General features: G+C 33.7%; 1 protein-coding gene across 1 annotated transcript; it reads right to left on the reverse strand.

Moving 5' to 3' along the window:
• Positions 1–94: 94 nt before the first annotated feature.
• On the reverse strand, positions 95–8,892 carry LOC110450647 (G protein-activated inward rectifier potassium channel 3-like). Its single transcript, XM_021498273.1, has 2 exons — positions 6,564–8,892; positions 95–1,716 (listed from the first exon to the last, which is right to left on the reverse strand). Exons 1-2 carry the CDS (start codon positions 7,886–7,888, stop codon positions 1,692–1,694), a joined length of 1,350 nt encoding a protein of 449 aa, XP_021353948.1. The 5' UTR covers positions 7,889–8,892; the 3' UTR covers positions 95–1,691.
• Between the last annotated feature and the right edge of the window lie 7,174 nt (positions 8,893–16,066).

Raw genomic sequence — 16,066 nt, forward strand, 5'->3', positions numbered from 1 at the left:
ATTTTTCAATCCGCAAATGTAGCAAAAATATGACTGGTGAAAAATAAGCGCTATACAGTACATGATTGTCAATCATAACACAAAAACGGTGAGTGTAGGTACAACTTTTTCAATTTTATTGATGTGAAATAAAAACAATACAATGAACGTGCAAAAAGATATAATTTGTAGTGCAAATGGATTTGTAGCAGGGATAAATATACACGTGTAAAGGTCTACAAGTCTTTGTGAGTATGATCAAAGTATTTTTTTCTGAACAGAATTAATCTTACTTTTTGTTAGATTTCTTATTCATACAAAAAAAATATTGGTACATATGTAATACAATAGTATGGTTCACGCCAATATAATTGTAAGAAACCCAGGCGTTTCAAAACGTGGGTTTGAGGAACGAAACCAATAACGTGTTTTCAAAAATGGCATTTTAAATAAAATTCATGTGCTATTTTATAAAAATATTTGATATTTGTCATGATTTTGAATGACTGTATCCTTGGTGAGAATAGCGCCTGAATCTGCGTGAAGGGGACATTACAACTCATTACAACACAGGGACTAACATTGCTTGGCAGGAAAACAAGGTGAACGTAATTTAGAATTATTTGTTACAGCCTATAGTTTATATTCCTATCTTCATTAGAAGATTGTATTGGTCTCAGTTAGGCTATGGCACACTACATACACAAAAGTTAATCGTAAATAATATTTAAAATTATGACCATTCAGTAAATCGGAAAAATCAGAATATTTCTGCGGGAAAGGTTACTTTTTCATTTAGTTCTATCTTAGCTTAATTCCAGTGTCTTTTGTTAGTAAGAAAAGAAAAATGCATCTCTTTAGTGAAAGAAAAACATCATTAGTGCTGGTTAGAAAATGTATTTCAACTACCTTTAAATTATAGTGAATCGATAATTCAGTTTAGACCAAAAATGAACTACATGTTAATCATGCAAGATTTTCATTTAGGTTTTTTGAGCAGGGAGTTCAAACGAAATCGTTAATATTTCGAAGAAAAATACTTTTGTTGTTTATCGATATTGAATAACACGTTGTATTTATCATGGATTTTACGAACAGCTAACAATGATTTCACATCAAAGTAATAGCGTATACGTACGTGATAGTAATAATATGGTACACATATGGAATTTGTATTTATAAAACTGGATTATGCAGTTGGTGAAAATTGATTTGTACATGTAACATACACTATATACAGTTAACCACAATGTTAGCCTACGACCGCCCAGGTGCACCAGTACCTGGACATCAGCTTTGTGATAGCGTCAGCATTATGAACAAATGTAGTCAAGAACAAAACTAAAACTATTCAATATTGAAAACAAATGGATTTTCAAAAAGTATTTCGTACCTTATCTAGTCTGAGGTCATGGATCATGACAAAGACCAAGATCAGAGGTCAAATGCATGACTAATATCAAGGTCAAGGGTCAAGGTCATGCCCGAGGCTAAGACACTGTACAAAACTACTGGAGACAATATGTCCCCCCGGTTAAGGAATTGTGATTCCTTATAAGGAAGCGACTCTTCCTTTGTCCTCCCTATAACCGAAAAGCTGGTTTTCCAACATGGCTTTTTTCCTTGATGCAAAATTCACCAGAGGCTCCATTAAATGGCAGTTGTGCTCTGGTACCAGTGGTATATATACAAGTCTTGTTCCGTGGAGCATCTCAAAAAGACGGCATCGACAGTCTCCTGAAATTATAGAAACAATGGATGACTATCAACAAAAGCAATGAATACATCGGTATAGTGGCAAATATCAATTAATTACACTGTGTTTTATGTGTCATGTTAATACATTTGGTATGATGTGTATTATGTGTTGTGTTAATACATTTGGTATGCTGTGTATTATGTGTCATGTTAATACATTTGGTATGCTGTGTATTTTGCGTTGTGTTAATACATTTGGTATGATGTGTATTTTGTGTTGTGTTAATACATTTGGTATGATGTGTATTTTGTGTTGTGTTAATACATTTGGTATGCTGTGTATTATGTGTTGTGTTAATACATTTGGTATGCTGTGTATTATGTGTTGTGTTAATACATTTGGTATGCTGTGTATTATGTGTTGTGTTAATACATTTGGTATGCTGTGTATTATGTGTTGTGTTAATACATTTGGTATGCTGTGTATTATGTGTTGTGTTAATACATTTGGTATGCTGTGTATTATGTGTTGTGTTAATACATTTGGTATGCTGTGTATTATGTGTTGTGTTAATACATTTGGTATGCTGTGTATTATGTGTTGTGTTAATACATTTGGTATGCTGTGTATTATGTGTTGTGTTAATACATTTGGTATGCTGTGTATTATGTGTTGTGTTAATACATTTGGTATGCTGTGTATTATGTGTTGTGTTAATACATTTGGTATGCTGTGTATTATGTGTTGTGTTAATACATTTGGTATGCTGTGTATTATGTGTTGTGTTAATACATTTGGTATGCTGTGTATTATGTGTTGTGTTAATACATTTGGTATGCTGTGTATTATGTGTTGTGTTAATACATTTGGTATGCTGTGTATTATGTGTTGTGTTAATACATTTGGTATGCTGTGTATTATGTGTTGTGTTAATACATTTGGTATGCTGTGTATTATGTGTTGTGTTAATACATTTGGTATGCTGTGTATTATGTGTTGTGTTAATACATTTGGTATGCTGTGTATTATGTGTTGTGTTAATACATTTGGTATGCTGTGTATTATGTGTTGTGTTAATACATTTGGTATGCTGTGTATTATGTGTTGTGTTAATACATTTGGTATGCTGTGTATTATGTGTTGTGTTAATACATTTGGTATGCTGTGTATTATGTGTTGTGTTAATACATTTGGTATGCTGTGTATTATGTGTTGTGTTAATACATTTGGTATGCTGTGTATTATGTGTTGTGTTAATACATTTGGTATGCTGTGTATTATGTGTTGTGTTAATACATTTGGTATGCTGTGTATTATGTGTTGTGTTAATACATTTGGTATGCTGTGTATTATGTGTTGTGTTAATACATTTGGTATGCTGTGTATTATGTGTTGTGTTAATACATTTGGTATGCTGTGTATTATGTGTTGTGTTAATACATTTGGTATGCTGTGTATTATGTGTTGTGTTAATACATTTGGTATGCTGTGTATTATGTGTTGTGTTAATACATTTGGTATGCTGTGTATTATGTGTTGTGTTAATACATTTGGTATGCTGTGTATTATGTGTTGTGTTAATACATTTGGTATGCTGTGTATTATGTGTTGTGTTAATACATTTGGTATGATGTGTATTATGTGTTGTGTTAATACATTTGGTATGATGTGTATTATGTGTTGTGTTAATACATTTGGTATGCTGTGTATTATGTGTTGTGTTAATACATTTGGTATGCTGTGTATTATGTGTTGTGTTAATACATTTGGTATGCTGTGTATTATGTGTTGTGTTAATACATTTGGTATGCTGTGTATTATGTGTTGTGTTAATACATTTGGTATGCTGTGTATTATGTGTTGTGTTAATACATTTGGTATGCTGTGTATTATGTGTTGTGTTAATACATTTGGTATGCTGTGTATTATGTGTTGTGTTAATACATTTGGTATGCTGTGTATTATGTGTTGTGTTAATACATTTGGTATGCTGTGTATTATGTGTTGTGTTAATACATTTGGTATGCTGTGTATTATGTGTTGTGTTAATACATTTGGTATGCTGTGTATTATGTGTTGTGTTAATACATTTGGTATGCTGTGTATTATGTGTTGTGTTAATACATTTGGTATGCTGTGTATTATGTGTTGTGTTAATACATTTGGTATGCTGTGTATTATGTGTTGTGTTAATACATTTGGTATGCTGTGTATTATGTGTTGTGTTAATACATTTGGTATGCTGTGTATTATGTGTTGTGTTAATACATTTGGTATGCTGTGTATTATGTGTTGTGTTAATACATTTGGTATGCTGTGTATTATGTGTTGTGTTAATACATTTGGTATGCTGTGTATTATGTGTTGTGTTAATACATTTGGTATGCTGTGTATTATGTGTTGTGTTAATACATTTGGTATGCTGTGTATTATGTGTTGTGTTAATACATTTGGTATGCTGTGTATTATGTGTTGTGTTAATACATTTGGTATGCTGTGTATTATGTGTTGTGTTAATACATTTGGTATGCTGTGTATTATGTGTTGTGTTAATACATTTGGTATGCTGTGTATTATGTGTTGTGTTAATACATTTGGTATGCTGTGTATTATGTGTTGTGTTAATACATTTGGTATGCTGTGTATTATGTGTTGTGTTAATACATTTGGTATGCTGTGTATTATGTGTTGTGTTAATACATTTGGTATGCTGTGTATTATGTGTTGTGTTAATACATTTGGTATGCTGTGTATTATGTGTTGTGTTAATACATTTGGTATGCTGTGTATTATGTGTTGTGTTAATACATTTGGTATGATGTGTATTATGTGTTGTGTTAATACAATTGGTATGCTGTGTATTATGTGTCATATTAATACATTTGGTATGCTGTGTATTATGTGTCATGTTAATACATTTGGTATGCTGTGTATTATTTGTTGTGTTAATACATTTGGTATGCTGTGTATTATGTGTTGTGTAAATACATTTGGTATGATGTGTATTATGTGTTGTGTTTATACATTTGGTATGCTGTGTATTATGTGTTGTGTTAATACATTTAGTATGCTGTGAAACTAACGTATTCTGTTATGCTTTATTTGTCGGGCTAAACTAGGCTTACACCACTGTATGTGTAGTGTCAATTAAATGTGTATACTACCGATGTGTATTGTGTGTCGGATTCAACTTCGTTTACAATTTGTGTATAATTGTATGTGTAAAACCAGTGTATATTTAAGTTACATAATTGGCAACATGCTTTTCCGGCGCCAATTTTTGATAATTGCAACTACATTTTAAATTCTTTTGGTGAAATCGCGCTATTAAAAGGCTGATATTAGGGATTATGCATTTAAAATCGACTGTTACATTTTTATAATACCAATCAACAAAAACGGACCACATATAAAGAGAAAGAACATCTACAGCGCACTACTTTTGTAACTGACGTCAAGATCATTATCAAAGCAAGACATTGTGAAACCATCAGCAGACATTTTAGTCGCCATCAGAAGCCAGACCACCAGTCGTCGGGAGGCGGACACAGCTCATATTGTGTCGTTTTCTACAATTCTCTTATTTCTACAATTGCAGAAACGGACACAATACAAGTCATATCTAGAAATAGGTGGTCAGCAGACAAACAGGCCCAGTAAATCGGGACAAAGCGCAAGCACATTATCTTAAGAAATCTGCCACATAACAACCAATCCGATCAACATGAATTTTTCCCTATTCAAGTGAAACATGAAGTAAACTTCCCTTACGCAATCTTGTGTACCACAGCCTTTTAGCAAAAGTGTATATCTCCTCAAACAGACAATGATTGATTCGTCTCTGTCTTGGTAATCCGTAACTGGTGATAATTTTCAAATGTAACAACAATTTCCACATATGTACAATAATTATACCAACAGACTACTGAATGCTAAACCTGTAACTCGACGTTCTACCCACAACACCGTCAAAAACAAATGACCAAGACATTCCCCACAGCGTTAACCAGATCGCGCACCTGTTGCACTCTAAACTTTCCAATTTACAAATTCGATATAAACTGAGAAAAACACATCAAAGGAATAACAGACTATGAAAAACTATACCACTGTGCACTTCACTAGGTACAGCGAAGACAAAGGGGGAGGTGTGAGTCACCACAGAAATAGCTGTTCTCCTGTAGGTATGATATAGTGTTCTGTCGCAGGCCGCGATCAGAGGACCAGGCCTGTTTGAACTTAAATACAAAGTTGACAATTCACAACCGTCTCATCTTTCTTTAATTTGTTATAATTCATACGCATCACTTACATGAAAAACTTATAAATGTTTATTCTTTTTGTTTCAACCGCGTATGATTTATACCACATAATTCGATTAACTGCTTTGAGATTTCCTGAGGTTATACATCTTCTATCGATCAATTTCTAACTTTGTACATTCTTGCTCTAATAATTCAACGTAATTCTATTTTTCATTATAAAAAAAATTGTTGTAAGAAAAAAAAAAATTGTTATAATTTCTGACCGTAACTGTAAAATATTTTCATAACTGTGTTTTTATTAGATTGAGCAATTTCTGAATTTTATTACCTGATATATGTTGTGTTTGCAGACAGAAATATGTTTTTGATGTATTACAAAGTAGCTCCGCTAAAGATTATTCACACCTGTATCTAATACTACTTCAAATCAGAATTACCAGAAACAAAACAGGTAATTTTATTTCACAGCAGGGATTTTTGCAAAATATATTTTATGGCATAGCTTAACATTGTTAATAACGGTGCAGATAAGTCGAGTGGGTTGATTCATGCTATCGCTGGTTATGATAAGGTCTGGGAAATTAACATTATGATAAAGATAGCTTTAATGCAATACATACCACTTCTGACTGTTGTAGGGTTCCTCCTGGAATGATACTGCGCCCCTCCCTGTTTCCCGTGCAACATCTGCCACGTGACTGGCTTTCCCAAGCATGTAGTTCAAGGGTCCTGCGTGGCTTTGGGTTCTCCGGAAACTCGACCGCCCAGTGGCTCCTTCATTATTCTCCAAATTGCCAGTTCCATTGTAGATGTTGGTGACGTCACGCCCGCTACACTTTGGCGTAGGAGTGGGAACAGTTTCATTAAATTGCTTGAAATTGGCTTCCCAGAGGCCTGATTGTATATCAAAGTCTACTATATTAGCAAACCGGGATCCCCACTGTATGTCCTTTGAAGAATATGATGTTCTTGCTTGGCATATTTCTCCTGTAGATTCAATAGTTCCCTCCAGTAAAACAATAATTTCGAATGTATTGGACAGGATTTCATCAAACTCCATGTTCCATAGAGGGCTTTTGGCGTTAATTCTGTGCTTGAGAACTAATGGCCACATCATGAATACACGGCTGTCCATTCCGTGCGCTTCAAATTCCATAGCGTTTTGGTACAGCGGATAGACGGTGCCTTCTTTGGAAACCTTTTCGCTAATGAAGATGCCAGAGGCAGTGGTGTCGACTAAGTGGGATTTACGCATATCTCCTACCCGTACTTGTAGACAAAGTTCTCCGTCTTCTATACAAACACACAGGCTGTCGCTGAACAGGAGGGTGAGCCGCCGATGTTTGGGCCTGGCAACCTTGACGAGGATAAATCCTACCAGGAGGGTTTCTATGAGGAATCCGACCGTTACCTGTAGGTAGACAAGAAATAGGGTGCCGCCACACTGGGTATTAGGGTACAGACCGCCGTATCCGATGGTGGTCTGGGTCTCAACTGAGTACATAAACGAGTCGGCAAACGTTTTCATGTTCTCCACACATGGCCGCCAGTTTGGATTGTTCATGTTTTCGGGGTTGAAATCGTCATGGGCATAGCCCAATATGTACCAGAGTACAGCAAACACAAAGTATACAAACAGGAAGGTTGCACAGAAAATTAAAATAGCATACCGCCATTTTATATCTATCAATGTCTGGAAAATGTCTTTCAGGAATGGAATCCTTTTCTGTTCTTTGAGTCCCTTGTATGACACCCTGTATTTCCCACCTTTTTTCAGAAGCGCAGGGCGTCCAAGCTGATAGCCGTTTTTGAGTCCCTTTTCCGCCTTGGCGCCATTTATCGCTGGGAATTCTAGTAGTTGTCCTGGGTCCTCGTTGGATCCGTTGTCTGTCGGCCTGGGTTTCTTGAAGCTTGCAAGCAGTGAGCTCCGGTGATCGTAAGACATGGCGTGACGTTGAATATGAAATATATTACTGGCTTATAATGTGATCCGGTCTTGACATGCTCAGCAGTGGTGAAAATGAGGAAGACTTAAGCGAATTAGGCAACTTAACGTGCTAAGACCAGCAATACTGTGACGAGATCCACGATTAAGATGGAATTATGAAGAACTGATGACCAAAATGCAAAAAACGTGGGCTTTATCAATCTTGAGAGGGACCGGGGAAAATTAATGGGAAATGAAAGGTTCTGATTGGTTGTGCGAGCACAATGACTGCCTGCTTTATTGATCCTTGTTGTCAGGTAGGAGTTGTTTTGTTAATTGTTCAAGAGTACGAATGACCATCATGGCGGTTTATCGAGAGACGATGATGGATGACGAGCCGCCAGCAGAGGAATGTCAGAAAGATCACTTTTATTGTTGCTCACGGCATTGACGAACATGTAACTCTTCGCCTTTTGCACAAAGCAATCATTGTACGTCCGCGGGGCATCAAAGGACCAGAAATGTTTCGAACGATCATTGTCGAGTGATCAATAATTCGTCCCTACACATCTGTCTGAACCACACCGAACGGCGTTAAAAAATCATTTTTTTTTTATACTAAACTGGTTACTTTATTAAGGAAATATCAGAAAAAATACTATGATTCTATGCTATTTGCTGTACATTCCAAAGAAAACACATGCATTTTATTTCACAAAAAAAAGAGTGTTGACTCAGTAGAGTCCTTTACAAATGCCAAGCTTATTGATACATTGATTTGATAAAAGGAAATATGTAAAAAAAAACCTGCTAGCATATCAACTATTTCAAAATAAGACTAAAAGTGACAGATTGATCCGACCGGGTTGTAATATATGTAGTATTGAAAATGTTTATAACATTATACATAAATTATAGCAAACTAATGAAATATATCTGCTAATGTCTTTTTGTCAAGCCATGTTTCGTTGAATATTATACGTTGCCGTAAATTCTTTTTCTATTGACATTATGTCATATTAATGTAACTTATTCTACAATAGAGACAGTAGCTATTTTTTCTTAATAAAATACAAATGCAAAAACATATATGAACAATAAGTTAAGGTAGAAATAATCATTATCGTAGAATTATGTTGAAATATAAAAACCTAAACACTATCATATTTCAATGAATGTTATATAATTTCAAACAATTGCATTAGAAAAACTATAATAATAATTTCAGCGCATGTAACGTATATTGCATTTTCGCATTTTTATTTATTTTTTTATTTGCACCTAATTTTCTCTATTTTAATTATCATGATAAAAAAAAGTTACTTCTTTTATTACAGTATGATAATCTATTATCATAGTTGAGGTTTTATAAATTCATCTTCTGAATTCCACTTTATGTGATTACTAGCAAATATGCTGATTTGTTTATGTACATTGAATTACTTATTATAATTTGCTTCCTGTGTTATATGCTAACCACTTCTTAACTAGTCTTTTTTAACTATCTGCATGTCGCTACTTGATACTGCATTCATGTTTGTTGCTACAAAGGAAACACTACAGTGCTCATGTTTCCTGTTTTAAACATTCGGCGTTAAAAATCTTGTAATCCTGTACTGATGTACTCGATATGTCATTTGACAGACATGATACGGTAGTATTTTGCGGTTACAGGTTAAATCATCCCTACTTGTGAGGAGGTCATTCTCTCTGTAGTCTGTCATCCGTTGACCTCGGGGTATATTACGTGCCGGTTACGATTCACTCAGTTAGTACAAGTACAACATCTATAGGTACGCTATTGTTTCCATTTCATGTCTATGTTCTTGTTCACATTATATAAATAGTGTTTTATTATATTATTAATCTTTCGCGCATTTTGTACTGCCATGAGAGTATATACACTATAATATTATTAATACAAAATGTATATTTTTTGAATATTGTTTGTTTTTGAGAATGACAAAAACGCTGGTAAAATTAACGAAATTATGTTGCTATTGTAAGCTTTTATAGAACCAATGTTTAGATTACACATTAATTTTACATTAAAATAAACATTCATGTTATATGCTTGATTATAGAAGAATATTCATAAACTATGTTTAGTTGGCATTTTTCATTATTTTTAATTTCATAATAACGCATACATGTTCATATGCGGAAATAATTATGAGACTGCATGTAATATAGTATTAGTATCGCTTATCTGAATTTATGAGAGCTTAAACACCATTATTATTTTCCCAACATGAAATGAAAGTCAAAACTACCGTTAAATGAAACCGAAATTGTCATAACATATTTACAAGTCAATCAATGGCCTATAGTAGGGCAATTAAACATTTCATATAGGCAGCATATGACAAATGGTTGGAATAGCTTCATGGAAAGGGTGTTGTACATACTAATGGTATTAGGTGTAAACAGCCCGTACTCTTGTTTAGTTCCTTATGTTTTATATGTATAAGTGTTTGTTTTCTAATTATAGCACATGTCATATAAGATACCCTATGTCTATGCCTTATAGATTACAGAATCAGTACATTTGGTAGAATTTATCATTCTAATGAAACGATGATGATATTCAATCAACTTTATTTAATATATGAAGAGACAAAAGTGGAAACCTGAATGAAAAGTTATCATGCACTCTCTATATAACAATCATGAATAAGGATATTCATCAGCTCTGTAGCCAATCATCATACTTACGATAGGAACTTACTCAATATATTGCGCCATAGCCTGAACACGATTCCGGAACTTTGATACCATTCAATATGATTTCAAAACGAAATATCACCACAGCTGATGTTACAAAATGAATGAATATTCCTGATCCCCTTTGAAACGAACCGTCCTGTATTTGTAGTATCCTATTTCTGTATATGACAACATGATCCTTGAATCGCTATTTAAGGAAAACGAACATAATTATGTAGAGAACAAAGCCATTTATAGCAATTTTCAAACAAATGGCACTGCGTCTAAAAGTGTTTTTTTTCTTTTCTATACGCTTAAAGAAAATACGTTGTGTGTCCATTTCACGTGATGAATTAGCAAAATTACGGAAATGAGGTTCGGTGGAGCTTTTTCAGTTTAAACTTTAAGGTCATGTTCGTGCTCTAGTTGTTCGTTGATTAGGTTCAGGGTGGTAACAGTGTTGTTTCTTTAGCGGTTGGGTGTCTGAGCTTCCAAGTTTGCTGTGTGGGAACCTGCGTTCGTCAGGTACAGGTAATGGATTACTGCTTCCGCAGTCAGACTTATTTATGTCCCTCACATCAATGTGAGAGTTTATAAACAAGGATTGAACTCATTCATTTCAATAGTTCATTCGGTAATTTTGGATCTGTCTTTTAGATTGTCCCCGTTTACTCACATATCGTCTGAAGTCTGGAGCTAGGCTATTTAGCTACGGTTGAATGATAAAATATATACAACTGCAAGTAAGTCATTGTACAACTAAACGTTCCAAAGACGATGACTTTACGTCTAGAAATTATTGTGATAGTGCACTATATAAATGTTAGACACAGAATGTGATGACACTAGTCCAATTGTATATACATGTACTCATATAGAGCGGCAGTTCAGCGCATCAAAAATACATACACAAGATTTGTTTAAATGAATGAGTTCAATCTATGTTTTTACACTCTGACATTGTTGCGAGGGACAACATTCTACTAGGCATGTATCCAGTAAAAATGTATTAGTTCCAAGATTTATTCAAAACAGTTGATGTATCTAGCATTCAACAATGGAATGACCTTCTTATATAAATGAAATAAAAAAAAATAAAGTTTTTCTCTATGTTCAAAAAGAAGCTTTAAAGCCATTATTTTAACCCTTAAATAACTATTATTTTAGATTCTTTCCGATGCTGTAAATCTTTCACTATATGCTATAATAGCGTATACCTATGTCAATTTTGACCCTTTACTATATCAGTATGTATGTATATTTAGACTAATGACTTTTAATGATACTTTATATGCATTAACTTTTGTGCATTCTGTGATAATTTTAAATATGTATCTGTGATAAATGTATAATAAATCTTATAAAATATTTTGTGAGCAACCATGTATTTTCAAACCTACCATGTTTTACCAACAAGGAGGACCCTGTGGTATTTTTGCCTCGGCTAACTAGGATGAAATAAAGTTTTTTTTATTATGATAATCTTTTCCTATTTGGTCTCCCGAACTGTAAGGGATTTCTTACGAAGCGTTTGAAACAATGCTTTCATTTTTTTCTATTATTACGTAGTGGTTCCAGAATATAAAAAATGGCTTTTTGGATGAAACATTCTCTTATAAACGAATCACAAGAAAAAATAGTTAAACATTGTTTACTTTGTACGTAAAGTTTGTCATACATGAAAGTGTTTTATCAAGCTCGAAAATTAAGAAGACAAACTGATTGGAAGTGACGTAGATTTTATTCATAGAAGGACTTGTTTCCCCGTCGATTGATATTTAATCAGATGGAAAGTGTTTCGAAGTAACGTGATGTTTTCTATAGCGCAGCGCATGCATAACTTGTACACTTATATCCAGTGTATGGTATTAGTTTTAATACATCTACTTGAGAATCTGTTTTTGTGATGTTTCTGTCATGGGCCATTATATCGCTGCCTTATACCTCCAAAAAACGTCATGACATTGAACATTTTGTCATACAGTACATTTTTGGATATTTCATCTTTAACTGGACATGTGCAGGTTTAACAGTTGTTTGCAAATAATAGTACGTATTTTGCATTGCTAGTAATGATTAAAAATGCTCCTACCTAACGCGTATTTGGCATACCTGCAGTATGATTCGAAATATAGATGTGAGTGATAAACTGTGTTCAAGTGAATCAGAGGGGGGACTATAAATTGTTGACCATGATTTGCTCGGTCCGAGGTTAAGAGGTAAACCACATCATTCCTAAGTATGATTTAATATGTGAATGTTCTGTCTTCACATACTTTAGGTAACAAGAGCTGTCCTGTTATTGTTAGACTATTTGCAACCATAGATTTAGAAAGACATCATGCATAATAGTTTAATGCAATCTGGCATCAGCATGTAATGAATTTAAATACATCAGATATGCTTAAACGTCTTTATTCAAAATAACAAAATCTAGGCTTAACGATCGGTAATATGTAGCACCATGTAAATTTCTTACATTTATCAAAACAAGGAAGAGAAAAGAGACAGAGAGAGACACAGATGAACATATCAAATTAAACATTCGGTTATCTTAATCACGTATTGTTTAGAACCTTATCTGTTTATCGGTTTAAGCTGCGTTGAAAAACCAATAGTGTTAAGATGGCGTCCTAAATATTCTATCCCTGGATATTACGAGATACAATAGGATGAGTGCCACATGTGACAAAGAAATGCTCGGTAACTTTCTGCAGCACTTGGTTTTCTCTCGAGTCTTCGTTGATGTTTCACTGATGTATAATGTATTTCCCCATAACATTCTTAATAAAGGCCAGGTTCATTGGATCTCACAGGAAAATATCCTTCTTTGTTTTTAATATATGTATATTTATTTGTTTTGCATTTTCTAAATTATTATTAATATTATATATTAAAAATTTATTTAAGCATTTAACCAAATACTGTTTGTTTATATCGCTCTGTTACGTACATGTAATATACCTCATACTATGTGATACACATGTAAGGACGCGATGTGGTGTGGTGCTCTAGTATATAAGCGGTATTTTTGTCAGATTAGTAAATATAGATTGGAAACATGTCCATGAAGTACATCCAGAGACATATTTACATTTCACTATTTGTGTTGTTTGAATCGTTATCAATGTTCGGTGTCAAATTTTGTAAGATTTCAAAGACCAATAGCATTGGTTAGATAACCGTTATAGTATGAAAAATTGATATCAAAGAAACCTCCATTGTTCCTTATATTAAGAAAATGTTCATTTGAAAAAAAATGTCTCGATCTTCTAACTCAATTCACAATATTCACTGTGTATGTCACACATTGAAAAAGTATTGAACAAAAACATTAAATACCAAAATGTTTATTGCTTAATATTACAGTAGATAACACAACTTTGGAATTTATTATTTCAGTCTGTACATACTTCGCTCTTCTAATGTTTTATAAGGTATTGTATTAACTCTGGATTTAAAGTGTTACCTATATGTATTGATGTACATGCATAATATCGAGCATCTAATAAATAGATAAAAACCGATCCAGCGAAATAAATCATAATTAGAGCGACGAAGCGACGTTTGTGATGCTTGTAATTTATGTTTTATAACTTTAATTTTCCTATATTTATCATGTCAGATATTTTGACAGGCATGTACCGTTTCATTACATACTAATACCTAGAAGCCTATCGCTACATCTAAACAGCCGCAGGTCAGTACAAAATGATGGTCAAATTAAGAGTTGATTTCATAATAAAGTTTATGTCACTGTCATATTGTAAATATACAGGTGCATACCTGTGATAAATAAAACGGGTAAACGATACCACAGTTTAATTTTCTTAGTTGAGTTTTGGAATATCCAGAAGTTATTCACCACTGAGTATTCCCACTCGGGTATTTAGTGTTGAGTAAGAGCTTGTCCGCACGTTTATTGTCAAACAAAATATGTCAATTTGAGAACTATAAAACAATTCGAAGTTAAAATATTTCGTTATACATTATTTCTCACAATATTAATATTTGGCATAGAAATATTGGAAATCGAAATGTGGGTCATTTACTCGATGAATAAGTTTCCGCAAAATCATACGGAATTACTGATTGTAACTAATTTGCAATATTTTATGATATGTAGTACTGGACATGAAATGACAAATGTGATATATTACCCTATCTATGAAATAATATAGTGCAGGATATGAAATGATCAATGGGATATGTAGTTATATATATTAACTGACCTGTGGGATATGTGGTACCAGAAGCGAATTACTTGTGGGATATGAAGTACAAGAATATTGAATACTTTTTGAGAATTTTAGCTATGATTTGACTTCTAGCGCTAGGCATGTACAAACGTGTTAGACATGATGTTGGTAACGTAGGTAAGTAACTCATCAACAATCCCACGGTCACCTGTACATATGGTCTTGTATGTCTAGTATATACACATGTTCCTGTTGGTCTACACGTATCAGAGAAGAATGGAACAAGTGCCTCTGTGTCACGCCATAATAAAGCATACTGACATGCAAATATTCATATACATATTGCTCACCCGTATGCGATGCACACTATATCTCGTTCGTATGGTACTGTTAGATACTGATGTTTATAATAATGGTGTACACATACCATTTAGGGTTATTCTGTAAAGTACACGAAGAAAGTATTTTTATAACGGCCGTTAACTTCTTTCAAGCACTTCAGTTTACTTAGTTGAAGATGACTGTCAAATACGTTTGCCCAGTTGCAATGTATGTGCATATTAAGAAGTATTAGAGAAAGTGATATGCATCAAACTTGTCGTTTTCCAGACCTCTGCTAAAAAGCTGAAACGAGCGTTACAGTTTTATAAAGGTATCTTACACAGGTGTATATCTTCTACATAACGAGATTGTACATATAATTAAAGATGGACTAGTAACTATAAGTAAAACAAAGCACAACAAATAAGGGTTTGTTCTAACAGGTTTGACAATGGTATTTGGATACATGCTGCTAAAGATTAATTCCATATATTGCTCTACGAAACATAAAGGTCTCTAACTTGTCGCTAGTCCGCTCTTATTGACGGATGACCAGACATGGTCTAATATCCTTGACCAGTTTCCTTAGACCGACAATGACCATCAATTGATCGTCCAAGGACAATATCTCGGTTTATGAGTAGTTAATGCATCCTTTAGATAGTGCTTTGTCATTTGTTCATTATGCAGTCTGTTCGGGTTGACATGATTGTTAAAATGCCGTCTGATTGCAATACACGTTCATTTGAAATACTAATTATAAGTTCTTTAACTAGGTCTTACTTATCTTATTGATCTTGAAGCATCTAATTCATTGTTTTATTATACACTGGGGAACAATGGCAAATATAACTGATAATACGTACGTTAAGTGGCATAACATGTATGTTGTAAACACGAGGTAAATGACTGCCATACACAACTGATAAACATGGTGTGCTGTAAACACGGGGTAAATGACTGCCATACA

The sequence above is a fragment of the Mizuhopecten yessoensis genome, unplaced genomic scaffold (assembly GCF_002113885.1).
Source record: "Mizuhopecten yessoensis strain PY_sf001 unplaced genomic scaffold, ASM211388v2 scaffold5409, whole genome shotgun sequence".
Taxonomy (NCBI): Eukaryota; Metazoa; Mollusca; class Bivalvia; order Pectinida; family Pectinidae; genus Mizuhopecten; species Mizuhopecten yessoensis.